The following is a 24,661-nucleotide window of genomic DNA, read 5'->3' as shown; positions in this document are numbered from 1 at the left end:
AAAATAGTATGGGGATTTCTCAAAAAATTAAAAATAGAAATACCATATGATCCAGCCATGCCACTACTGGGTATCTACCCAAAGAACTTGAAATCAGCAATTCCAAAAGTCCCATGCACCCGCTATGTTCATTGCAGCACTATTTACAATAGTCAAGACGTGGAAGCAACCTAAGTGCCCATCAACTGATGATTGGATAAAGAAGATGTGGTATATATATATATACACACAATGGAATACTACTCAGCCATAAAAAAGAATAAAATCATCCCATTCACAACAACATGGATGGACCTTGAGGGTATTATGTAAAGTGAAATAAGCCAGATAGAGAAAGACAATCTCTGTATGACTCCACTCGTATGTGGAAGTTAAACATGTGACAAAGAGAACAGATTAGTGGCTACCAGGGGAAAGCCGGGGTAGGGGTGGGCACAAAGGGTGAAGGGGTGCACCTACAACATGACTGACAAACAATAATGTACAACTGAAATTTCACAAGGGTGTAAACCATCATAATCTCAATAAAATTTAAAAAAAAGAAGAAGGTAAGAGACCCTGGGTTGGGGGTGTCAGCCAGCTGGTCTGGAAGGGAGGGATAAACTTGAGTTGCAAGGCTCAAGAATGGCTCCCGGAAAGAAGCGTTCTTGGTGGCAGCAGGCACTGGTGACTGAGCCAGATTTCCACCCAGAGAGCCTGGGGGAAGGCATGTCAGGCAGAGGACAGCATGAGCAAAGGTACGAGGCATCTTTGGTGGGGGGAGGCAGACCACAGCGTGGATGGTGAGATGGCATTCGTGGTTCAACGAGGTTGAGGTTTGGGGAAGATGGACTTGACTTTGAGTCCCGGCTGTGCCTCTGCCTAACCATTCTGCCTCAGGCTTGTCTTGATCTGAACCTCAGTTTCATCATCTGTCAAATGGGGATAAGAAATGAGGTTGGGGAGGTCCAGCCTCGTCTACCCAACTCCTCCATTGCACTCTGCATCTCAGCCATTCTGAAATACTGGCAGTATGCTGGGTGCTTCCTGCTCTCTCTCTCCTCTCTGGGCCCTCCGTGCGCAGGTCCGTCTCCTGGAATAACCACATTCTAGCTGTATGGATTATACCACTAGGAGGTCATAGACCGGGCACTGCTATGCCCAGACTTGTGTTTTGGAAAGATCACTCTGCCAGCAACACAGTATGGGGCTTGAGGGGTGTGTGTGTGTGTGTCTGTGTAAATTTGAAGGTCAAGAAAATGGTGGGAAATTCCCAGGCTCAGACAAGAGAAATGGGAGCCTCAGCCTTTACCCCAGCTCTCCCATCACTCCTCTGGCCTTCAGGGGCCTGGGGGAAGGCCAGTGGAGACCCACCAGGCAAGAAGGGGTTGGATTTTTCTCTTCGTTAATCTGCCTGCTCCCTTCTCAGCCCAGGAGCCTGGTTATCTACAGCTCAGGGCGAGGTGTAGAGGGCAGGCCCCCATGGAGGCTACTTCCAGAGAGGCCGTAGGCAAGCCGCCTAGCTCCCGTGAGTCTCGGTTTCCTTATCTGTGTAGAACAGGCTTTATAGGGTGTGGGAGTCCGTGGGATGCTGCCTTCAAAGCTCTTAGGATAGGGCCTGGCTCAGTACGTCTTAGCTGCTTTATAAAAATCAAGCGCTTGCTGAATACCCTCCGCGTGCCATCTGTCTGCAGTGTCCTCTGCACTGCAGGAGGCCCTGGGGGGACAACGTCGCCTAAGGACTGGTCTTGACTTGAAGGATTGCCTGATTTAGCATTGTGGATTTTGCTGACTGGGGACACCCCATTTTTTGGAGCAATTCCATTTCTAGGAATTTATCTGAAACACGTGCACAAAGATTTAGCTCTAAGTACGTTTACTGTAGTGATTTTATAAAGTGAAGAGTTGGAAATAGCCTTAATGTCCAACTATAGGCTACTGGTTAAATAGGTGATGAGACAAATAGAATGTTATGGAGCCATTCAAGAGGAAGCAGAGGGATATTTGATGATATGGAAAGATGTTTATTATTAAGTGAAAACAATATACAAAACAATATTTATATATCAAAAATATATATGTGTATACATATTTTAAAACATGGACACTAACACACCCAAAACTTAACAGTGGCTATCTCTGAGTGATTTTTAAAGTTCTTTTGTGATCCCCAGATTTCCTTTTCTAAATTTTCAGCAATGAATATGCGTTTCTTTTGTGAAAAAATATAGTAATACATTTTGTTAACTTTTGTTATTAAAATATAATAAATAAAAATCGTAATAAAAGAAAGGGCAATTTTACTAGCTGTCCCTGTCCCTCATCCCAACCTTCTCTCTTGATTCGATTCTTGATCGCTCCCAATAAACATGGGTTCACGACGCTGCTATTCATTTCAGTATTTGCCAGGATTTATTAACCTCAGAGTGCCGCCCTATGCAAGGAGGTTTAAAGATGAGACCTCACAGTCTCCAGGTGATTTGCACGCGGTCCAGATTTTGAGGTGCGTGGAAACGGAGTTCTTTACCTCCCTCCGTTTATTTATTTATTCTCTCTCCATTCATTTCGCCCATTCATTCCCAGCTTGGGGGCGTTTATTTACTTGACGTACGCATGCGCACTCCTGGCGGCTGGCTGGGGCCCAGCGGCCCCGCCCCCGACGCCGCCCATTGGCCGGCTCCGCCAGCGCCGCCGCTGATTGGCGGCCGCGGCCGAGCCCCACCGCCTATCAAAGTTGGCGGGAAGGCGACGGCGAGGCAGCATGGCGGCGGCCGCCGCGGACTCCTTTCCCGGCGGCGGCGGCCCGGCGGCCGTGAAGCTGCCGCCGTCGCCGCCGCTCAAGGTGCTGGCGGAGCAGCTGCGGCGCGATGCGGAGGGCGGCCCGGGCGCGTGGCGGCTGTCGCGGGCGGCGGCGGGCCGCGGGCCGCTGGAGCTGGCGGCCGTGTGGATGCAGGGCGCGGTGGTGGCGGCGGGCGGCGGCGAGGCGCGGCTGCGGGACCCGAGCGGGGCCTTCTCGGTGCGCGGCCTGGAGCGGGTGCCGCGCGGGAGGCCCTGCCTCGCCCCAGGTAACGCCGATCGGACCCGGGGCCGGGCCTGCGCCCGGGGGCCGTCCTGCCCCTCCCCCAGCCAGCGCCACCCTTGCGGATCGGATCAGCATCACCTGCAGCCGGTTCAGAAACACAGGTTCCTAGGACGCCCCCTGCCCCCTGGGGGGAATCTCCGGGGGAGGGACCCCCAGCATCTGTATTTGCAACAAGCCCCCTCCCCACAGGTGACTTTTTCCCCCTTCCATCAAGTTTTGGAAAATACTGGAGGAGGAAGCTTCTGTTCCTGGTATCTTCCTCTGGGAAGCTCTCCCCGACCCCTAGGAATGGGGAGCCCCTCCTCGACCTCCCCTTCATGGCGGGGTCTCAGGCTGTAGCTCGCTAATGCTTGCCTCTTTTTTTAAACTAGTGGGGCTCAAACCAGCATGCATCAGACTCACCCCAAGGGCTTGTTAAAACTCCCAGGCCTGGGCTCCACCCTCCTGCTCTCCGAGTCTGATTTCCGCAGGTTTGGGTGGGGCTGAGAATTTGCATTTCTCACCAGCTCCCAGGTGATGCTGATGTTGCTGGCCTGGGGGCCACACCTTGAGAACCGCTGGGCCTGGCTGCGGGAGGGCCAGACTGCGCGTCTCTGACCACTATCCTCAACCCTATAGGTTGAAGTCTGGCCCTGCCTCTTTCCAGCTGAGCTCCCTGGAGCACTTTTCTTAACTTTTCTGGACCTGTTCTGCCTTTTTGAAAACGGCCAATAATTCCTGCCTTTTGTTTGGATTCAATGTATAAAAAATGGCCTTAACACAGCTCCTGGCTGCTAGTGAGGGTTCGAAAAATTGTGCCCATTGTTACTTCTTATAGAACGCTCCTCCTCCCTTCTCGCGCCCCCTCCTGCCCCGTCTTTCAGGCTCCCCTCTCCCTCTGCCCTCTGCTGCAGTGATGTTCCAGAACGGGGTCAGCAAACCACAGGCTGCCACCTCCTTTCACATGGCCCGCGAACTAAAAACGTTTTTTACATTTTCAAGTGGTTGAGAAAAACCAGAAGAAGAAGAAGATTTCCTAACATGTGAAAAGTATGTGAAATTCAGATATCAGTGTCCATAAGTAAAGTTTTATTGGAACGCATTCATTGAGGTCATGTCTGGGGCTGTTCTCATGTTACAGTTACAGATTTGAGTAGTTGCCAAGAGACCTAGGGCCTGTAAAGCCTGAAATATTTAGTATCTGGCCTTTTGCAGAAAAAGTTTGCCGGCCCTTGGCCTAGCTTGTGACCCGTGCTGTTTGGTGTCTTGGCCTCCAGGCAATGCTCCTTGAAGGCAGGCTGGGGGCGTCCCCCGTGTGTGGTCCCAGCCCTGGCTTAAGGTTGGCAGTGGTACAAACCTTAGCGGTTAAACATCCAGCACCGGTGAACCTGTCTGACTTCCACTGGCCTGTGTGCCTGCAGGCAGGGGCTGCACCAACTCCTCGTGCTCATTAATACCCAGTCTTCATTGACAAGGCCGGTCACTGCCTTCTGTTTTTCTGGCAGGGAGCCGGGATAGTAAGCAGGCCACTAAAACCCAAAGTTACAGCATCGTAGGCCTGAGTGCAGGGTGCTGTGGGCGCAGAAGGGGACAACTGATGCAGGCCTGGGAGCCCAGGGAAGGATGCATTGGAGTTATCTGTAGGGACCCCCTCGCCCAGCTTGCCTGAGACTGAGGGGGGTCCTGGGATGCTGGACTTTCAGTTTTAAAATGGGGATGGTTGTCGCCCTCTGTGTGCAGTGGCAGGAGGTTGTGCAGGTCCATGGAACAGCATATGCAAAGGCTCAGGGGTGAGAGAGAGAGCGCAGCGCCTTTAGGGAGCCTGGGGCAGAATGGGGGGCAGGAGCGAAAGGTGGGAGGGCTCCCATCCTGCCGCCTGCTTCAAGGTGGCCCTTAGCCATCTTCATCACATCAGGACTGTACCCTGCTGCTTCTCTGGAAACACCCAGCTTTTGTCTCCCCAAATGCCAGGGGCTGCACAGGCAGAGTTGAGTCTGAACTCTCCCTGCCCTCAGGTTGCTCCCAGTCTGCAGGATGAGAGGGGAAAAACGGACGACTATCTAGACTGCCCTGTGATCTGGGGAGCCTGGACGCGGGGGCTGCATTCGAGAAAGATGGCGGCAGCAGCTGGGTGGGGATGGTTGTGACGAGGAAGTAGACCGACGAGAAGCCACTGAAGTGGTCGAGGCCAGAGGGCGAAGGCGTGCCCGAGGGAGGGAAGGGGGGACAGCGGCGAGGAGAGGGCGACAGGGGAGGGTGTGGGGAGAATGAACAGACTAGCACCCAGGTCTTTGAGCGAAATGTGTTTGAGCTCGTCCTTCTAGCCGTGTGCGCCTGTGCGGAGATGTCCTGTTCCCCCCGGTTGGGATCTCCTTGGGCTTGATCTTCCTTTCCTGGGTCTTCCGTCCTTCTTTTTCTAAGGGTTCCATCTACCAGCACCTTGGGACCATTCAGAGGGTATGGCAAGTGTATTTTTAGCACTAGTCCCTGTCGCCAAGAAACCCCACGTAACCTGCTCAAGTAGACTCTGGAGATGGGTTCAGAGAAACCTGAGGACCCGGGGCCAGGGCTTGACAACAAGGGGGTCGGCAGTCAGCTTGCCTGGCTTCCCTTCAGTCTGAGCTCTGGGGCCCCCACGCAAGCTCAGCCCTGAGGCTGGAAGCCGCTTGATTCAAGCGGCCTCGGCCTCTCCGGGGCGGGCAGTGGGGCTGGCAGCCTGCCTGCTCTTCCTGCTGTGTTTGGGGTTTTTTACACAATTGAGTTTTGTGTGGTTAAGACTGGCCAAGTGTTGCTTTCAAGGAGAGCCACTTCCCTAAGGACTAAGAAGAGCAGCTCGGTTATATGTCATTAGGTCATCACCGTGGCAGCCTGCGCTCCTGGAGATCTGCTTGCGTGCGCCCAGCCGGTGGCCAGGATAAAGCGGGAGGTGGCAGGGATTGGTCCTGGGCAGTTGGAACGAGTGGGCGGCATGGGGGGGTTGCTGCCTGCCCGGCTTTTTGGCAGCATCAAGGGAAAGTTTGGGATTTGCTTTGGTGCTGTCAGGGGGTGTCTTTGCAGAAAGAGGACGGGTCCTGTGCACAGAGACCGGTTACACACTCGGGCACCGAGCGGGGAACACGGGTTAAGAGAAAAGCTTGAGATTTCTCCCCTGCCTCAGAGCACTGTGTCTCATGATAACTCGTGCTCAAATGTGAGAGTCCTTCCATTCCTTGGGCTTGACTGTTTTGTGCACGATGGGTGCTGCGATTTCACTGTAACATTTTTTCGTTTTTAAAGTAAAAGGCTTTTTTTAAAATAAAGATTGACCCCAAGCTAACATCTGTTGCCAATCTTTTTTTTATTCTCCCCAAAGCCCCCTGGTATATAGTCATATATTCAGTTGCAGGTCCTCCTGGTTGTGCTGTGTGGGGCGCTGCCTAAGTGTGGCCTGATGAGCGGTGCTAGGTCCATGCCCAGGATCCCCGGGCCACCGAAGTGGAGCGCGCGAACTTAACCACTGGGCCGTGGGGCCGGCCCCTCATTTTAACCTTTTAAAACCAGAAACCAAAGAAGATACAGATGTCATCCTCCAGGTTCAGTGTTGAACTTATTGTCAATATATGTATTTTGGGGGTCGGCCCTGTGGTGCAGCGGTTAAGTGCGCACGTTCCACTTCGGCGGCCCGGGGGTCACTGGTTTGGATCCCAGGTGTGGACATGGCACTGCTTGGCAAGCCATGCTGTGGCAGGCGTCCCACATATAAAGTAGAGGGCGATGGACATGGATGTTAGGTCAGGGCCAGTCTTCCTCAGCAAAAAAAAAAAAAAAAAAAAAAAAGAGGAGGCTTGGCAGCAGACGTTAGCTCAGGGCTAATCTTCCTCAAAAAAAAAAAAAAAACGTATTTTGATCCCTGCCTTGGCATTTTGATATCTCCTGTCTGCATTCTTTTGCTCCAGTTTGCCTCTGACGAAGTGAAGCCCTCTGAAGGACGAGGTCTCCATTTTGTTTTCCTTTTTTCTGATCCACTTGAACACCACCTCGGCTCTTCTTCTTCTAGGAAAGTACACGATGGTGATGGGATTGGTCCTGGCCTGCCGCCCCGAGCCGTGCCTTCAGGCCGTGAAGATGACAGACCTTTCCGATAATCCCATCCATGAGAAGATGTGGGAACTGGAAGTGGAAGATTTACACAGGAATATTCCTTAGATGACGTTTGGGACCTTCACAAAAACACCCGGAATTCTGCAACGACTTAGGGTCTTAAACCACGTGGATTTCACGGACATCCCCCATTGTCTCTTTCTCCAGAGTTTCTCGGAGCGCTTTCCTTGGCTGATCGAGAAGACCGGATGGAGGGTCTCAAAATGCTGGGACGTTCCAGTGAACTCAGCCCCTGCTGCCCCTCGCTCTGACGACTGCTGATGAGAAGCAGATGTTGTGTTCTCGCTCTCTCTCTCTCTTTTTGGTTTATGCGTGTTAATTCTCTCTAAAGCACACAGAAATCCCGCGCTGCGTTTTCCAAGTTTTACATTTTCCATTCCCGCTGCGACCCCATTTTAAACAATGCAAAATGTAAACCTCAGCCATTGCCCGCCGTGATGAAAGTGTGGTTACGGGCAGGAAGGCAGACTGTGAAAAAGGAACGATGGCTCCCCATCTTCTCCAAGTCAAGAACTTCCACATCCAGCTTGGAAGTCAGACTGCGCAGGTTCTCAAGACACCGGCGGTTTCTGCTTCAGACACCGCTCAGCCGCTTAAGGCCGGTTTCCGGTAGATGCGACGATGATGCCCGCCACTCGTCCTTCTCTTGGAGATTTGAATCACTTTCCAGATCTCTTGCTGAAACTGAAATCAAGATTGAGAACGCCTTTCAGGCATTAACTAAACTTCTGCCTCGTAACTTTTGAGACATTTCAAGGGAGCAACCTCCTGGTTCAGAGGTCTTACGTTTTGGGGACAATGACTTTTTGTCGTGATTGTGTTGGGTGTGGCTTTCTGCTCTCTGCGTCTCAGCCAGCCCTCCTTTCTCCTTAGGTTGTAAATATCCAGGGAGTCAGGTTATGTTCCCGCATTGCTGGAGAGTTTTGCCGGGTTATTGATCTTCTCCCGCTAATAAATTGTTTTATATGCTGAATGGTTTCTTTTTTAATAGACTTTCTTTTTTAGAGCAGCTTTCCATTTACAGACAAAATGAGCGAAAAGTACAGAGAGTTCCCGTACAGCGCCTCCCTCAGTGTCTCGTATTATTGACATCTTGGTGTGGTACATGTGTTACAACCGATGAGCCAACATTGACACCTTATTGTTAACTAAAGCTCATAGTTTACGTTAGGGTTCCCTCTTTGTGACATACAGTCCTATGAGTTTTACAAAGACATGATAATATCATGTGTCCACCGTTACAGCATCATACGGAATATGCCCTAAAAACCCTCTGTGCTCCACCCGTTCGTCTCTCCGTCTCCCTTAGCCCCTGGGCACCACTGATCTTTCTCCCGTCTCCCTAGTTTGCCTTTTCCAGAATGTCGTATAGCTGGAATCATACAGTGTATAGTACTTTTAGACTGTCGTCCCTCACTTAGCAATATGCATGTAAGCTTTCTCTATGCATTTCTGTAACCTGATAGCTCATTCCTTTTTACTGCTGAATGATACTCTGTCCTATGGATGTTCCACAGTCTGTTTCTTCACTCACCTGTTGGATTCCAACTTTGGCCGAGTGTTAGTAGGGCTGCTACAAACATGTGTGTGCAGATTCTGGAGGGGCGTAAGTTTTTAACTCAAGTCTCTGTTTAGCCTGGTCAGAAGCTGCCAGACTGTCTCAGACCATGTGGGCTGCTGTAACAAAACGCCATACACCTGGGGACTTAAACACCACAGAAATTTATTTTTCACAGTTCTGGAGGCTGGGAACTCCAAGATCGAGGTGCTGGCAGATGCAGGGTGCTGCTTCCTGGCTCACAGACGGCTGTCCTCTCACTGTGTCCTCACCTGGTAGAAGGGGCGAGGGAGCTCTCAGGTTCTTATTAGGTTCTAATAAGAACACTAATCCCACTCATGAGGGCTCCACCCTCGTGACCTCATCACCTCCCAAAGGCCCCACCTCCCACTGCCATCCCTTTGGGGCTGAGGTTTTAGCACATGGATTTGGAGGGGACACATGGTCAGTCTATGGCACCGTCTTCCAAAGTGGCAGCGCCCTTTTGCTTTCCCATCAGTGGTGGATGCGAGTTCCTGTTCACATCCTCACCAGCATTTGGTGTCATCAGTGTTTTGGATTTGCTGTTTTGAAACTATAGCATTTCCTTTTAAAGGTGGGGCAACTTGGAAAGTATGCATTGTTTTTATTACTGATCCGGGTTTGTTGACCACTTGAAGTTTGTTTTGAGCCAGTTTATGTTCAAAGTTTGAGGATTTTCAGGCAATGTTGCTGAGCGTTACTGGGAGTTTGCAGCCCCGTAGACCTGAATATGAGCCCTTGTCTGTCCTTAAACTTGCTGTGTGACTGTGAGCAAGTTACCTAACCTCTCTGTGCTTCAGTTTCCTCACCTATAAAACGCAGATTACACCCGGCTCATAGCACTGAGGTGAGGAATGAATGAAGACGCCTGGGAATTGCTTTTACATGTGCCTGGCACGTAGTAGGCACAAAATGATTATTGCTAGTTGCCTTTAAAACATCCATCAGTTGCCTTTAAAAAATATTTTTTTTAGAATAGTTTTAGATCTATGGAAAAATTGCAAAGACAGCACAAAGATTGCTGTACACTTGCACCCAGTTTCCCTTATTATTAACATCTTACGTTAGGGTGGCCCACTTGTTGCAATTGACAAGTACCGAGATGTTATTAACCAAAGTCTGTACTTTATTCAGATGTCCTTAGTTTTTGCCTGATGTCCTTTTTCTGTTCCAGGACCCGATGGAGGACACCCCATGACCTTGAGTCGTCATGTCCAGGCTCCTCCTGGCTGGGGCAACTGACCATTTGCTTTTGATGACATTGACGTTTAAATTTGATGTTTCCCATGGCATCTGTTACAGGAGTCTTAGGTTAAAACTTCATTCCAGAATTATTACGGGATTCCCGTAAAAGTTAATAATTAATGCGGGGTCCCCCAACAGGAGCCCTTGAGCTGGGCGTGTGGGAGACTCCTTAAGACTTTAACCCGAAGTCTGCCCTAGTGAGCTGCTTCTTGTCGGAAACCTGCTTTTCTGCCAGAAAACTGACCCGGGCTGCTGGAAACCATATCCTGCCCGTCCGTCCTCGCCTGACTTCTGGTAAACAATGCCCGATTGAAAAACACCGCCAGGGCTGATACGGCCGCCCGGGCAGTGAACGATCCCGGGAGCGTGCGGGTGTGAGATGAGGGGCGCCCCGTGCTTTTCCAACGGTCCCCCTGGACGGCCACTGGCTCCCGGTGGCTCGGCACTGGAAGTGTGCCACCCCAGGATGTTCCGCGAGCCGTGGTGGTTTCCCCGAATATTAATAACTCTCACTGTCTCAGCTAGCGTTTCCTCCTTGACACCAAATGAAAAGGCATCTCGGGGCGGGGGTTTTAGTTTCCTGGTGTCAAATCACAGTTGGTTTATCAGCAAGCACCCTCGCCAGACAAGGGCAGGCTGTGTACCCCGGCAGCTCAGCTTCCCTTCTGCAATTGGCTCTTTTCTAAGAACCGAAAATAAGCACCCTAGGCCGTGACTTCACTTTTCTTGGAACTACTTTACATTAGAAGAGAAAAAAAAAAAAGCGAAAACCCTCATTTAGCTGGTTTTGGATCGCTCAGTTCCCTAATTCTTTCTGTTGCGTATTCTTGTAAAGCCAAAGTTTTACCGCAAAATTCTTATGCATCAGGTGAAGCAGGAAGGGGAAGGAAGGACCCCGTGAGACGGTGCCGTGTTTTGTCTCCCGGGCTGTTTGTGTACGATCTAGTGGTTGAGGAGAAGACGAACCAGGAGAGACGCTGTGGGTCGAGTCCTCTTCACATGCCAAGGGTCTCGGCTGCGACTGTGTGGCCCTGATATCTGTGGGGCCACCAAATGGACAAGGGCTGGTGTTGCTAAGCCTCAGGCCAGGGTCCAAACTTGCTGAACAGCTGCCTGTTTGCAAGGATGGGGGAAAAATGCCTTTTCGGCCATAGTGACCTACATTTAACAGGCATCCTGGAGCCTGTGCGGAGGGACAGCTGTGAGGGGCCCCTGCCTGCCGAGGATGAGCGAGAGGGCTCTGCCACACCTGGGCTCCGGTCCTGGTCCTGCCCTTTCCTCGCTGACCTTGGGCTTGCAGGTCTGTGAGCGCGGTGGGGATCGTCCTCTCACAGGATGGGCTGGCAGCTTCATGGGAACCGGATTTGATGCCCCTTCGCAGTGCCGATCTCTGTAGATAGGCACGTAAATTGCTCTGAAGTCATCTGTTCGTATCTGTCCCCGTCAGAGGGCCCCCAGTGATGTGATTGTGTCTTCCTTATCTCTCTGTGTCCGCCCAGCAAGGAGCCTTGCATAACACACACCCGCAGCCCATGAATGCTGGCTGAAGGGCTGGTTTTGGGTGGGAAGGCAGAGGAAATACACAAGCAAAGGCACTGCGTTTCTGGGATTTACGTTCACCATACAACAGTTTGCAAATGAAAGGAGCCCCCTTACGTGCCTAAGAGCACCTTTTGAATCGAGCGCCCCGGGAGCCCATCACCAGCCTGAGGACACTTGCCCGAGTGTTTGAGATCTTCTGAAGTTCAGTTCGAGAAGACTTGGTAAATACAAAAAAGGCTGGAGAAGGAGAGAGACAGCCGAGTCGAAAAAAAAATTTATGTGGTTTGGACAGAATCTAAAGTTATAGTCCTATGAGAACCATTAAGCATTGCTTGATGAAGAACGCCAATTCCACCAGGAGTGGCATGCCAGGGACTGCCGGCAGCGTTCCCGTCACTTCGTCTCCCTGTGTCAGCGCCTCTGGGACGTGCATCCTCCCCACTCCGGCTTATGGCTGTGTAAAGGGCAGCCGGGGCCTGAGGGCCGCCCAAGGGCGTCTGACCAGCAGGCTGTGGCAGCGGCAGCTTGGTGCCCCACGCTGTAGGGGGCGGGTAGCCAGGGCCTTAATTCTCAGACCAGGTCTGGGAGCTCCCAGTCTGCACACTTGGGCGCCAGCACCCCCTGCTGGCCGGCCCCAGGCAGCGCTGCCCTCTCCTTCGGAACTGGGATGACGGCCAGAACGAAAAGCCACGGAAGGAAGCAAAGGAAAAATAACGGCCTTGAGAAGGTTCGCAGCTGTCCAGCCCGGGAGTTTTGCCCATTATGGCCGAAGCATCTTGGGGGCGGGGGAGGGGAGGGGATAGGATCTGGCCACCAGGTGGATTCCTGTGGTCCTGCTTTTAACGCCAGCCCCACTGTTTACGCACTGGGTGACCTCGGGCAAGTTGCTTGACCTCTCTGAGCCTTCTTTCTGTCCTCTAGAAAAGGGATGATTTGGGGTCAGAGAGGCAAAGTAGCTTGTCCACATGGCTGTTAACTGGAATCCAGGCAGTTGTAGCAGGTGCTCAAAAATGTTCGCCTCGTCGGTCTTTCTGTGGCCAAGCACTTATTGGGCACCTACTGGGTTCCAGGCTCTGGGACACACACGGTGAACAGGAGACATGTGGTCGCTACTTGTGCAGCAGCATGGTGTCTGCTCACACTTCACATCTCTCTGACCCCGACTCTGCCTCATCTCTCCTGCTTACAGCCCAAGAGCATCCTCTGGTTTAAGGACTCACCTGATTAGGGTGGGCTCACCAGGATAACCCTCCCTGTCATCAGCAAAGTCCCTTTTGCCACGTAAGGTACCATATCCCAGGTTTCGGGGTTTAGGATGTGGACGTCTTTGAGGGAGGCTTGTACCCGCCTGGGCCGCCCTCCCAGCCCCAAAGATGCAGGTCCCTCCCGGATGCAAAGGCATTCGCCTGGGCCCAAGGTCCCCGAAGTTCTCATCCCGTTTACAGCATCAGCTCCACGTTCCACCTCTCGTCTAAATCATCTCTCTCTGGTCCGGGGGAGAAGGTTCTGAGTATGATCCACCCTGTGCACCTGTGGAACTCAAGACATAAGGGAACCTGCTCGCCAAATACAACGGGATTCCCCCAAAGGGATGCAGCCTAGTCCCGTCCCTGATCCAAGGGACCAGAGATGAGATATGGGCAGGAAAGATGAAGAAACAGTGCAACTGGAGCACCTGGAAAATTCCAAAGCCCTCAGCTTCCCCTCCTCCTGGGCAAACAGGAAAAGATAAGCTGGTTCTCAGAGCGTCTCGTAGCACCTGTGGCCACTGAGATGCGGAAACAGCAGGCGCAGAAGTTTTCATCACATAGGTAGGGCTTGTTCTAGAAAGTGCATCAGACTCAGGCCCTGCCCTGGGGTGTTCGGGGCCACGCCCGAGCTGCCTCAGGTGCAGAGACTTTCCCAGAGTAGCGCCCATCCTGGGGCACCCCGCACAAAGGCCTCAGGATTGTCTAGTGTGGCTGGTTATCAGCCGCACGTGGGCTGCTTTTCCCCTCATCTCTACCCTCATCTTTAATTAGAATCCGTGTGGGTGCGGCTCAGCACCATCTAAGTGTTTAGAAAGCTCAGCCGGGGGCTTCTTACAACCAACCAGGTGTGGCAGCCACAGATCGACAGCTTCCTGGCCGGGAGGCCCCGGACGGAGTCAGCCGTCCCGGCACTGAGTGACTGGTGAGCCCTTGTCGCCTCCGATGCAGACCCTTGCGTCCAGAAAAATCAAGCCTTGGCCAGAGGAAGGACGAGACGAACTCCGGAGCCCTTAGGACCGGGACCAAGGATGACACTCATCCCCCAGCTTCCCTGAGGAGGAGACAAAAGATGGAAAAGCCCATTCAGAGGAGACGGGCTAGACCGCCTGCCAGCTGCTCTGGGACGTCCTTCCTGGACCCTCCTCGGTGCTGGCGGCTGCCAAGGGGGTCACAAGGCAGTTCTGGTTTCCTCTTTAAAAAGTGAGTCCGTGTACGGGAAAACGTTAAGTGAACAGTACGAGTGGTACGTGAACGACCTATGTGGGGTAGGCCATGGGCTTTAACTTGATGTTCCAGAATAGGGCCGCCCTGTCCAACGCGATAGCCACTAGCCTCGGGTGGCTATTGAGGACTTGACATGTGACGAGTGCCACCGATAGGGTCACCAGGTTCAGTGAATAAAAATACAGGCTGCCTCCCCCTCCTTAAGTGTGGGCGGTGCACGGTGACTCCTTCCAGAGGACAGTGTGGAAAGGAGATCAAAAGAGTCATTTTACGTTTTCCAGTGGAGACAACGACAAACACACCTGAGCCAGGTGGCCAGGGTCAACGTCCACGGTGATAAGTCATGTTGAGAGCACGTGCCCTTGGTAGGAAAGACAATGGCCTTTTTCCTCTGCGGCCTTCCTCCCCAAACCCAGAACCCCCATCTACCGATGAGGGATGAGAAAAACATCCAATAAATCCCAGTGGAGCACCATTCTACAAAATACCTGACTGGTATTCCTCAAGGCCATCAATAACAAAGTTTGAGAAATTGTCACGGCCACGGCAAGCTGGATTGCCCCAGACCTGCGCTGCCCAATACCACAGCCACCGGTCACACGTGGCTATTGAAATTAGCTGGAGGGGCCGGCCTGGTGGTGCAGCGGTTAAGTGTGCATGTTCTGCTTCAGCGGCCCAGGGTTCACCGGGTCGGATCCCGGGTGCAGACATGGCACCACTTGGCAATCCATGCTGTGGCAGGCGTCCCACACATAAAGTAGAGGAAGATGGGCATGGATGTTAGCTCAGGGCCAGTCTTCCTCAGCAAAAAAACAAAAAGGAGGATTGGCAACAGATGTTAGCTCAGGGCTAATCTTCCTCAAAAAAGAAAAAATCAACAAATAAATCAGCTGGAACCTGAGGAGATACGATGACTCGATGTACCGTGGGATCCTGGAACAGAAAAGGGACACCAGGGAAAAAACGAAGGAAATCTGAACAGAGTACACACTTTTAAAATAATAGCATATTAACATTGGCCCATTGATTGTAACAAATGTGTCATACTAATGTAAGCTGTTAATAATGGGGGGGTCTGGGTGTGAGGTATATGGGAACTCTGTACTATTGTCACAATTTTCCTATAGATCTAAAACTGTTCTGAAAAACGAATTTGATAAAAAAAAAAAATACAGGCCGCCCAGTTAAATTGGAATTTCAGATAAACTAGTATTTTTTTAGTACAAGTATATTCCATGCAGTATTTGCGATTTAGTTATACTGAAAAATTTCTGGAGGCCTGAGAGGCATTGAGGACGCAGAGTCTCTGGTAGGTGTGACAGTGGGGACTTGAGACCATGGGTCGCGCGCTGGAGTGCTGTGTAACAAACTGCCACACACAGCTTGTCCCGCTTAAGGGACGAAACCCGCTCCTTTCACGAGGCGGAAATCCGGGTGTTGGCGGCCCGAGCTCTTTTCAGGAGGCGCTGGGGAGAACCAGCTTTCAAGCTCATCCAGGCCGCTGGCAGAACTCAGTTCCTTGCGCCTGCAGGACTGAGGTCCCCATTCCATGGGTGGCTGTAAGTCGGGGACTCTCGGCTCCCAGAGGCCACCCTCACTCCTCGCCGTGTATCCCCTCCATCTTCAAGCCAGGAACAACGTCGAACTCTTCTGCAGCTTCCAATCTCTGATTTCTCCATCTGTCCTCAGGCCCCAATTTAAAGGCTCGTGTGACCAAGTCGGGCCCATCCAAGTCAAGGTCAGCTGATTTAGGATTTTAATTTCAGCTCCAAATTCCCTTCGCGCAACACCTAGATTAGCGCCGGATTGAGTAAGTGGGAGAAGGTGTGTGCACACCAGGGGGAGAACCTTGGGAGGGAGCATCTCAGAATTCTGCCCACCACGAGGACCTGCCAGGCGGAACAGCGGAAAAGGTAAAGCAGGTTCCGGGGACAGACAACGCGATCTTAAGTCCCGGCTCCACCACCACTTGAGGTGTGTCCGGCCTGGGGCACACAGCCTCTTTGACCCTCTGTTTCCTCATCTGCAAATTGGGAATAAGAACGGCCTTGTTAAACTCGCCCTCTGGACTGTACCCGACAGCTTGGCGCTCTGGCTGTGACGATGTGCGTTCCTGCTCCTCTCACTTGCCTACCGCCTGTGGGCCCTGCCCACTGGGCCACCTACTTCATCTTCGCAGGCGTGAGAACGCCGTTCCCCCTGCTTTCCCCACATTCTCGGCCTTTCTGGCTCGTGACAAAGCTCTTTAAGGAGCATGAGCTCACTGGTTCCGGATTTTGGTCTCCCTACTTTGGCAGGCTGGAGCAGACTTGGCATGGGAAAGAAAGGTTGGTGGGAAAAATCTTTGAAAGAAATGCACGCATGTAGTAAAATGTATATCCAATTCCAAAATAAGCATAATTGGCCACGTTGGTGTGTGTTATTGAGCCCAAGGTGGGGAGTGTTTGGTGGGTAGAAGTTGATTTCCATCTGCTCCCTCATTGCACGGCTTGTAGAAGACGAGGCCGTTGGCTCTAGCATTCAGCTGCAGAAATTTTGCCATGAGCATCCTGTTTATTTCATGGTTATGGGCCTTTAGTACCAAATTTGCTTGAAAACCTTATGAAACTTACTGACGGAGAAAGAAAGAGGAGTCTTGGGTAATGTGAAAGCAAGCAGCCAGTTTTGCAAAAGTTCCAACATGGGTGGCTTATAACTAATTGGAAAAACATGTGTCATCTCGGCTGCCTTAATCCTTTTTGCAGTGCCTGGCCCTTGAGTGTTCCCAGAAGGCTTGAGGGGGCGTAATCCACTCCCAGGGTGGTCACCACAGTGACCAAAGGGCACAAAGAACCCATGTCTGTGTCTGGGGTCCCGCAGGTGTTGCCAGCTCGGTCTCGGGGAGCAGAGACTCGTCCATCGCCAGCCTTCCCGGCTGGGGCAAAGGGATGGGTGTCATGCACAGCGAAGTGGGGACTCATTCTGGCTTTGAATTTAGACTTTGGAACGAAAGGTTCTGGAGGCAGAGGCTGGGACCCAGACAGGAAAAGGAGATAGCCAACATTTAAGTTCTCTCTGAGCAGAGGAATCTCTACGCTTTTGATTATAAGTGCAGAGCTTGAGCTGTTCCACTTTTTCAGAAAGTCGTTTTCAGAGATGCAGAAGTTGTCGGTCCTGCTTTCTCCTCCTCGCTGGGTTTCTCAGTAAGAGAATGTTCCCAGGGCTGTGCCCTGGCCCCACCGATGTCCTTAAGAGGGAAACCTCTGTCAGCAGAGCGAGACCCAGCGCTGGCTGACACCAGCTCCTCTGGTCCTGGCACTGCAGAAACAGCCACAGACCTGAGCCCCCGGGGTGTCCTGTCCCGGCTTTGCTGGCCCGTCTCAGTCCCCAGGCCGCGTCTCTCAGAGCTGCTGTGGCGTCGTTTGTAAGATGGGAGAACGACACGCTCCCCTCCCCAGGGGTGGCTTCGGGACGCGATGCGGCACGGGGAGCACCCTCCCCCCACACGGCGTCTCCCCGGGAGGGGGCGCCACCAGGAGGGGACGCTGCTGCTATTAGAGTTATAAGCGCTTGCGGTTTCCGCTCTTTCTCCACTTCCTTCCTGAAACCCCAAAAGAGGCTTCGAGGGAAACGACGGCCTTTCAGATCCCGGAGCGCAGCTGGGAATGGCTGTCCCCAGTTAGGCTGGCTGGCTGGGGCCCAGGGAAGCTGGGCTGGGTTGTGGGCTCGATCCACCAGAGCCTCCTGCAGATACCACCTTCGTTCATCCCCAGGAGATGCTCCTGGATCCCAGATGATGAAAAGGGTTGTCGGGTCTCGTCCTGCTCAGGACAGGCCATTGATAGTGACACGATAAGGACAGACGGGTCCTGGACCTCTTGGGAATTTTTAGCACGGGATTCGGAAAACAGGTGGCTGCCCTTCGGCGCTGGCCCTCTGGTTACTGTGAGCAGCACGGTTGTGTGAAATGGACCTGCTCTTGCAGAGGTGGGCTGCGGGTCATTAACTAGTCATGTGGCGGGTTACCAAGCTGTTTAAGGCTCCCTGAGGAAGTAGTCCTGGGATGGTGATTCCAGACCTAGAGACTAGGATAACCTGTTGGCAAGGGCTCCGTGGCCGGCCAGCCCCTTGCTTTATGGAAACTCTGACCCGTTCCAGTCACCTGAGACCCTGCCTGAAATGGCTCTGAAGCAGGACCACTACATAATTTGCATAATTTCCTGAGCCCTGACTGCAGAGTTTGCGTGAAGCCGGCCCTGGTCTGGAGAGAGAGTGCGAGGCGGGCAGCTGGTCGGCCGCAGGTGGCTGAATTTGCTCACCCTATGCTTTGGTGGGTTGACTCACGTTTTCTAGACCGCTGGGCTTGCTCTAGTCTGGGCTGAGAGGCGGCCTGAGTGGGACGTGCAGTGACAAAGTGGGGGCAGGGCCCCCAGGAGGCATCTTTTCTCCAGACCAGGAGGTCCCTGAGTGTGGACACCTACTTGGCCATCCCTCACAGGGTTCACAGTCTATCCAGAAAGACCAGACAACGGTGCCTTAAAATTGTCACTCCCCAAGTCAAGCTTTTCCAAAACCATTTTTTTCCTAATTTGTCATATCTGTGATTTGGGGTTAGGCATCATTTGTTACTGTTTTTAGAGGAAACTGACCAAATTGATGAACTTCAAAAGCAAACCCGTCACGGCCAGGAGACCTTAGTAAACGTGGGCACGGAGGGATCGACCCAAATACAGCACAAGCCTTGGCTCCCGTTCTCTTTGCCTTTGGCCTCCAGCCCCGGGCCTTCCTGCAAATGCTCTGCCCATGGCCAGCCTGGGGGAAAACCTCCACTTTGCTGGTTTAAGTGAGGTTTCAACATGAACTGATGTCAGCTGGAACAGGACAGTCCTGTCACTGGAGAGCGAGTTGTATTGGAAGTGACTGGGCTGGGGTTGCCAGGGAAAACGTTGTTTGTGAAGTTTGGCTTCTGTAAATTATTGGCAAATAAGGAAAACAAGTGCCATTTTATTCCTTCTCCCAGATGGTAAACTGGAAGGAAAGCCCGTTTCTGGGTGAAGTGAGTCACGGAGCGGGGGCGGCTCAGGCCCCGGGCGGGCTATGGGACGCTCTCCCTTTACTTGGAGCCTCTTTCTAATTTACCTGCCAGCCTCCAAATTAAAAGGCAAACAAAGGCCTTTTATCGGTTGGGCAGGAGCAGACAAAAGATTCTCTGGGTGGGTGGATGGGGACTAAAGAAGTCTGCAGAAACTGAAAGAGGTTTTTCTTTTCTTTTCTTTTTTTGGGGGAAAAGAATCTCATTTTATTATGAAACCAAGACATCGCTTGCAATGCTTTCCTTTTCCTACCAGGCTTTTTTAAAGAATTGAGATATAGTTCACATACCATAAAATTCACCCCTTCAAAGGATATAATTCAGTGGGTTTTAGTGTATAAACAAGGTTTGCAACCATCACTGCTATCTAATTCTGGAACATTGTCATCACCCCCAGAAGAAACTTCATACCCATTTGCCATCATCCCCTCAATCCTCCCACCCACCTCATGCCCTCGCAACCACTAATCTGCTTTGTCTCCCTGTGGATTTGTCCATTCTGGACATTTCATATATGTGGAATTACACAACATGTAGCTTCTTTCACTGAGCATTGTGCTTTCATGGGCCATCCACGTTGCAGTGTGTGTTAGCACTTCATCCTTTTTTAAGGCTGAATAGTATTCCATTGTACGGATAGACCACATTTTGTTTATCCATTCATCAGCCGATGGGCATTTGCTTGTTTCCACTTTTTGGCAAAAGGGATGACAAATAAAAATGGCAAGTAATAGGATATATTGGAATATATGAGGAAGCCATTTGGTATACACCTAATTCGGCCTGACCTTGTCTTTCCAAAAGGGCCTGACCGAGGCCGTTGAGCATGCATTGTATGTCTGCTTTAGGGATTCCGTATGGCAAGAGCAAAGGACCTTGAGATAAAGGTGCAACTTCCCTTCCCCTCCCAACGTTGGCGTCTCCTTAAGGATTAAGTATCTTTCTTTAGGCTGGGAACCAATTACAGCTCTCATCTGTGACCCCCCAGCCCGAGGCAACACACCTGCCACCCCTCGGCGTTCAGTGAGACAGCAGACCTGTCTGCCGTTTCCATCAATCGCTGTGCTGACAGAGCAGCCTCGTGACTATTGTAAAAGGGACATTTCAATCATATGTGAAACATACACTTTGAGGGTATATAACCCCCACTTCTTTGGAGTGCTCTGTTCCTTTGTGGAAAGACTCTCCCGGGTTATAATCCTCAGATTTAAGCTCAGAATAAACTCACCCAAATTTTCATTTATAGATTGGTTATGGATTATTTTCGTCGACAGGGACTTCCTGACACCTAATGAAACTGCAGGAGTCCCAGGGCTGGGCCTGGGTCCTGGGAAACACTCAACTGGAAGTTAGGAAAAAGATAACACGGTATGTGGTATTCCTTATGAAAAAAGCCTTTTTCTCAGTTTTTAATCGTTCCATTCAAAAGTTCTGAGGGGTCCCAGAATATGCCGCCCCAAAATATGTTTCTTTGGTATAAGGATTACAGTCATGTGCTGAATAACGACGTTTTGGTCAATGACAGACTGCGTACACAACAGTGGTCCCATGAGATGGGTACCATAGAGCCTCGATCAGCAGTAGGCTGTGCCATCTAGGTTCGTGTAAGTGTGCTCTGTGATCTTCGCACGACAGTGAAATTGCCTAATGGCGCATTTCTGAGAATGCATCCCCGTCGTCAGGCAACACGTGACTGTACCGCAAGCTGATTATTCTGAGAATCAGCAGACACAGGCGAAGCTCTGAAATCAGAGCAGAGTTACCTTTTTGTAAGAGACACTTACATTTATAAGGGAAATCTCCATTTGTAAGGGTGTCTCCCTCTGAACCTGCAGGAGGAAGATGGCTGTGCCTCTAGAAACTCTCATCGATGGAGAAGGCACTGGATTCTGCGTAACAAAGCTTAACCTGTAAACATAAGCGCTGCCCCACACCTTTCTTTTGTCTTTAGCTGCAGATGGTATGTAAGCTGGTGGCTTAGGCCACCTTGGGACTCAACTCATTTTCCCTAGTGTCTCCCATGTGTACAGGACGTAAACATGTTGACAAACTTCTGTCCATTTTTCTCTTGTTAACCTTTTATTACAGAGGTCTCAGCCAAAAGCTCAGAAGAGCAGAGGGAAAATTGTTTTTCCTCCCCTACAGTTCCTGGTACACCCCACTTGCTCTGGAGCCTGCAGACAGCATCCTGGAAAAACGGGCCGAAGCCAGAGGAGGGTAAAAATTCTTACCAAAGTCAGCTTTCCCGGATCTCTGCCTGCAGTGCCCGGTTGAGAGAGGAAGGTAAGCATTTCTTGTCCTTTCCTTTCCAAATTCAGATCAGCAAGAGAAATGCATTTGTAAAAATTAGTTTTTTGATTGTTTCTCATCCCTTTCTTCGGATCTGGGCTTGCGCACAGGATCATTTCTCTCAGGTGGGAACAACTTCTTTTAATGTCTCTTGCACGGAGGGCCTGGTGGTGACAAATTCTCTCATCTTTGCCTGAAATTTCTTTATTTTGCCTCATTTTTTTTTTTTTTTGAGGAAAATTAGCCCTGAGCTAACATCTGCTGCCAATCCTCCTCACTTTTGCTTAGGAAGACTGGCCCTGAGCTAACATCCGTGCCCATCTTCCTCTACTTTATATGTGGGACGCCTACCACAGCATGGCTTTGGCCAAGTGGTGCCACGTCTGCACCCGGGACCCAAACTGGTGAACCCTAGGCCACTGAAGTGGAACGTGCGCACTTAACTGCTGCGCCACCAGGCCGGCCCCTTGCCTCATTTTTGACTGATGCTTTTGTTGGATATAAAATAGTAGGTTGACTGTGTTCTCCACCAGTCGTTCCAATTTCTTCTGGCTTCCACTGTTTCTAACGGATTCAGCTGCATCATTCTTCTTGTTCCCATGAACGTAATGTCTCTTTTGTCCTCTGGCTGCTTTTAAGCTTTTCTCTTCCTCGTGAGTTTCCACCGGTTTGACTGTGACGTGCCCAGGTGTCGTGTTCTTTGTATGAATCCTGTTGGGATTTGCTGAGCTTCTCAGATCTGTGGGTTGGTCTCTTTCATCAGTTTTGATAAATCACAGGCTGTTATCTCTCCAGATCTTCTTCTGCCCTCTTCTCCCTTTCTCCTCCCTCTGGGATGCCACTTACACGTGCAGTAGACAAATGGACACTGTCCTGCACATCTCAGACATTCGTTCTTTGTTTCTTTCTTCCTTTCTTTCTCTCTCCATTTTTAGTTCTCGTTTCTTTCTGTGCTTCAGTTTGGATAATTACGACTGACCCGTCTTCAAATGCACTGATGCTTTCTTGAGCTGTGCCCAGTCTGCTCTTAAATCCATCCGATGGATCTTTATTTCAGATATGTGTATGTTTCAATTCTAAAACTTCTATTTGGTTCTTTTATAGTTTCCATTTCATGTTATTTACATGTTAAATTTAAGAAGTTCCTTTATTAATGGCTTTATCTTTATACCATAAAGATCACCCATTTTACACGTACAATTCGACGACGTTTAGTGAATTTATGACGTTGTGCTGCCATCAGTACCTTCCCGTTTTAGAACGTTTCCATCACCCCCACGAGAGTCCCTGTGCCCATTAGCACTCACTCCCTGTTCCTGCCCACAGCCCCAGGCAGCCACTAACCTGCTTTCTGTCTTCATCGATTTTCCTTCTCTGGACATTTCATACCAATGGAATCATATGATATGTGGCCTTTTGCATCCAGCTTCTTTCACTTCACATAATGTTTTTGGGATTCACCTCGGTCGTCGCAGGTTTCAGGACTCACTTGCTTTTTATTGCTGAGCAGCATTCCACAGTATGGACACACCGCAGTTTGTCTGTCCATTCACCAGTCGATGGGCATTTGCATGGACCTACCACGATTTGTTCACCATTTAGCAGTTGACGGGCGTTTGTGTTCAAGTGTTAGCGTGAGCGTCTGTTTTCACTTCTCTTGGGTGCACACCTGGGAGTCAAACTGCTGACCCATTGGGGAAATTCATCTTCAACTTCTTAAGAAATTGCCAACTTGTTTTCCAGAGTGGCCATGCCATCTCACGTCCCCACCAGCACGTGTGAGGGCTGTGGTCCCACATACCCCCAGCGCCCGCTGATGATGGTTACATCTTAGCGTGGGAACCTTCTGGATAAGGACATATGCAGTGTGCCTTTTTTCACATTGGATGTGTTTTGAAGCCTCCAGCAGCTTTTAAAAGATTTTCTCGTATAGATCGTATACATGGTGGTGCGTTTATTTCTGGGAGTTTATTTTTAGGAGGTGCTGTTATAAGTGGGATGTTTTCTCCTTTTTCTGTTAACTTTTCTGACGGCTTGTTGTTTGTACATAGGGAGGTGGGGTTTGGGGATGTGGCTGACTTCCGGGAAACCATCCTCTGTGAGGTTGGGCTCCCTCCCCTCCCCCTCCCACCATGAGACTTGCGGGATGGTGGTTTCTTTCTAACAACTTTCTCAGTTTCTTCTGGTATAGTTAGAGATTTCCTCTTTTGGTATTTGTTGGATTTTTTTTTCCCACCCGGAAAATATCCATTTCCTCTAGGTTTTCAAGTTTCCTTGCCTAGACAGCCTTTGAGGTCCCCTCCTTGTCTTGATGAGGTCAGCCGCCCCAGACACGCCTCCAAGTTGGTCTTAGAGAAAGAGGCTAAGACACACATCCCTCCCAGAGGCCCTGAGGCAGTGGAAGTCACTGGAAAGCGTCCTTCACATTCAGTGACCAAAGATCTTGCTCCTGTCCCAGCTCTGACTCTGAGCTTGCTGGCCGGAGGGCTTCAGGGTGACCTCATTTCCACCCACTCCTTCCGTCTTTAAAAATAATTGAGAGGTGGGGTTGGGTAATGCAGCTGGCTCAGTTTTTCCTAAGATGAGTGTTGACCGGGTCCATCTCCTCCTCGCTTCAACAACCGTCAAACGTGAGCAGTTTCTCCTCCCCCCTCTCTGTTCAGGTTACACTCAGTGGCCACATTTAATTTGGTCACAACCCACCGGACGGCGAGAATGGGCCTGATGGGGGTGAAGCGGAACAGAAGAGCCACCTGGAAATATGCCACTTGGGCATGAGCATTATTTTGAGCTGAAGGCATTTGAGCAGCCGCAGATACAGGAAAAGCTCTCCACACTCCCCCTATTTGCCTAAAAGCAGGACCTAAATTTGTTGAGGCACCCCTCCTCTTTTTTTCTTTTTTTTTGAGGAAGATTAGCCCTGAGCTAACATCTGCTGCCACTCCTCTTCTTTTTGCTGAGGAAGCCTGGCCCTGAGCTAACATCCATGCCCATCTTCCTCTACTTTATGTGTGGGACGCCTGCCACAGCATGGATTGCCAAGCGGTGCCATGTCCACACCCAGGATCCAAACCGGGGAGGCCCAGGCCACTGAAGCCAAATGTACGCACCTAACTGCGCCACTGGGCCGGCCCCTCCCCCTCCTCTTTCTGATGCGGGCTCGGTGAGCCGAGGAGTCGAAAGAAAGATTTCTTGGACTCTTAAGATCTGGCAGTAGTGCTCTTTTATTTAGAGAATAGTGTGGAATAGCATGGGGACAGGACCCACGGGCAGTCAGAGCT

The 24,661-nt window shown here is 51.0% G+C and overlaps 1 protein-coding gene across 1 annotated transcript; it reads left to right on the top strand.

The window, feature by feature from the left end:
* Positions 1-2,723: 2,723 nt before the first annotated feature.
* On the top strand, positions 2,724-8,153 carry RMI2 (RecQ mediated genome instability 2). The gene is made up of 2 exons (XM_070566750.1): positions 2,724-3,044; positions 7,077-8,153. The coding sequence occupies exons 1-2, from the start codon at positions 2,741-2,743 to the stop codon at positions 7,223-7,225; spliced, it is 453 nt and encodes a 150-aa protein (XP_070422851.1). The 5' UTR covers positions 2,724-2,740; the 3' UTR covers positions 7,226-8,153.
* Positions 8,154-24,661: the final 16,508 nt, after the last annotated feature.

Source organism: Equus przewalskii, chromosome 12, assembly GCF_037783145.1.
Source record: "Equus przewalskii isolate Varuska chromosome 12, EquPr2, whole genome shotgun sequence".
Taxonomy (NCBI): Eukaryota; Metazoa; Chordata; class Mammalia; order Perissodactyla; family Equidae; genus Equus; species Equus przewalskii.
This window is presented reverse-complemented; position numbering and strand designations above follow the sequence as displayed.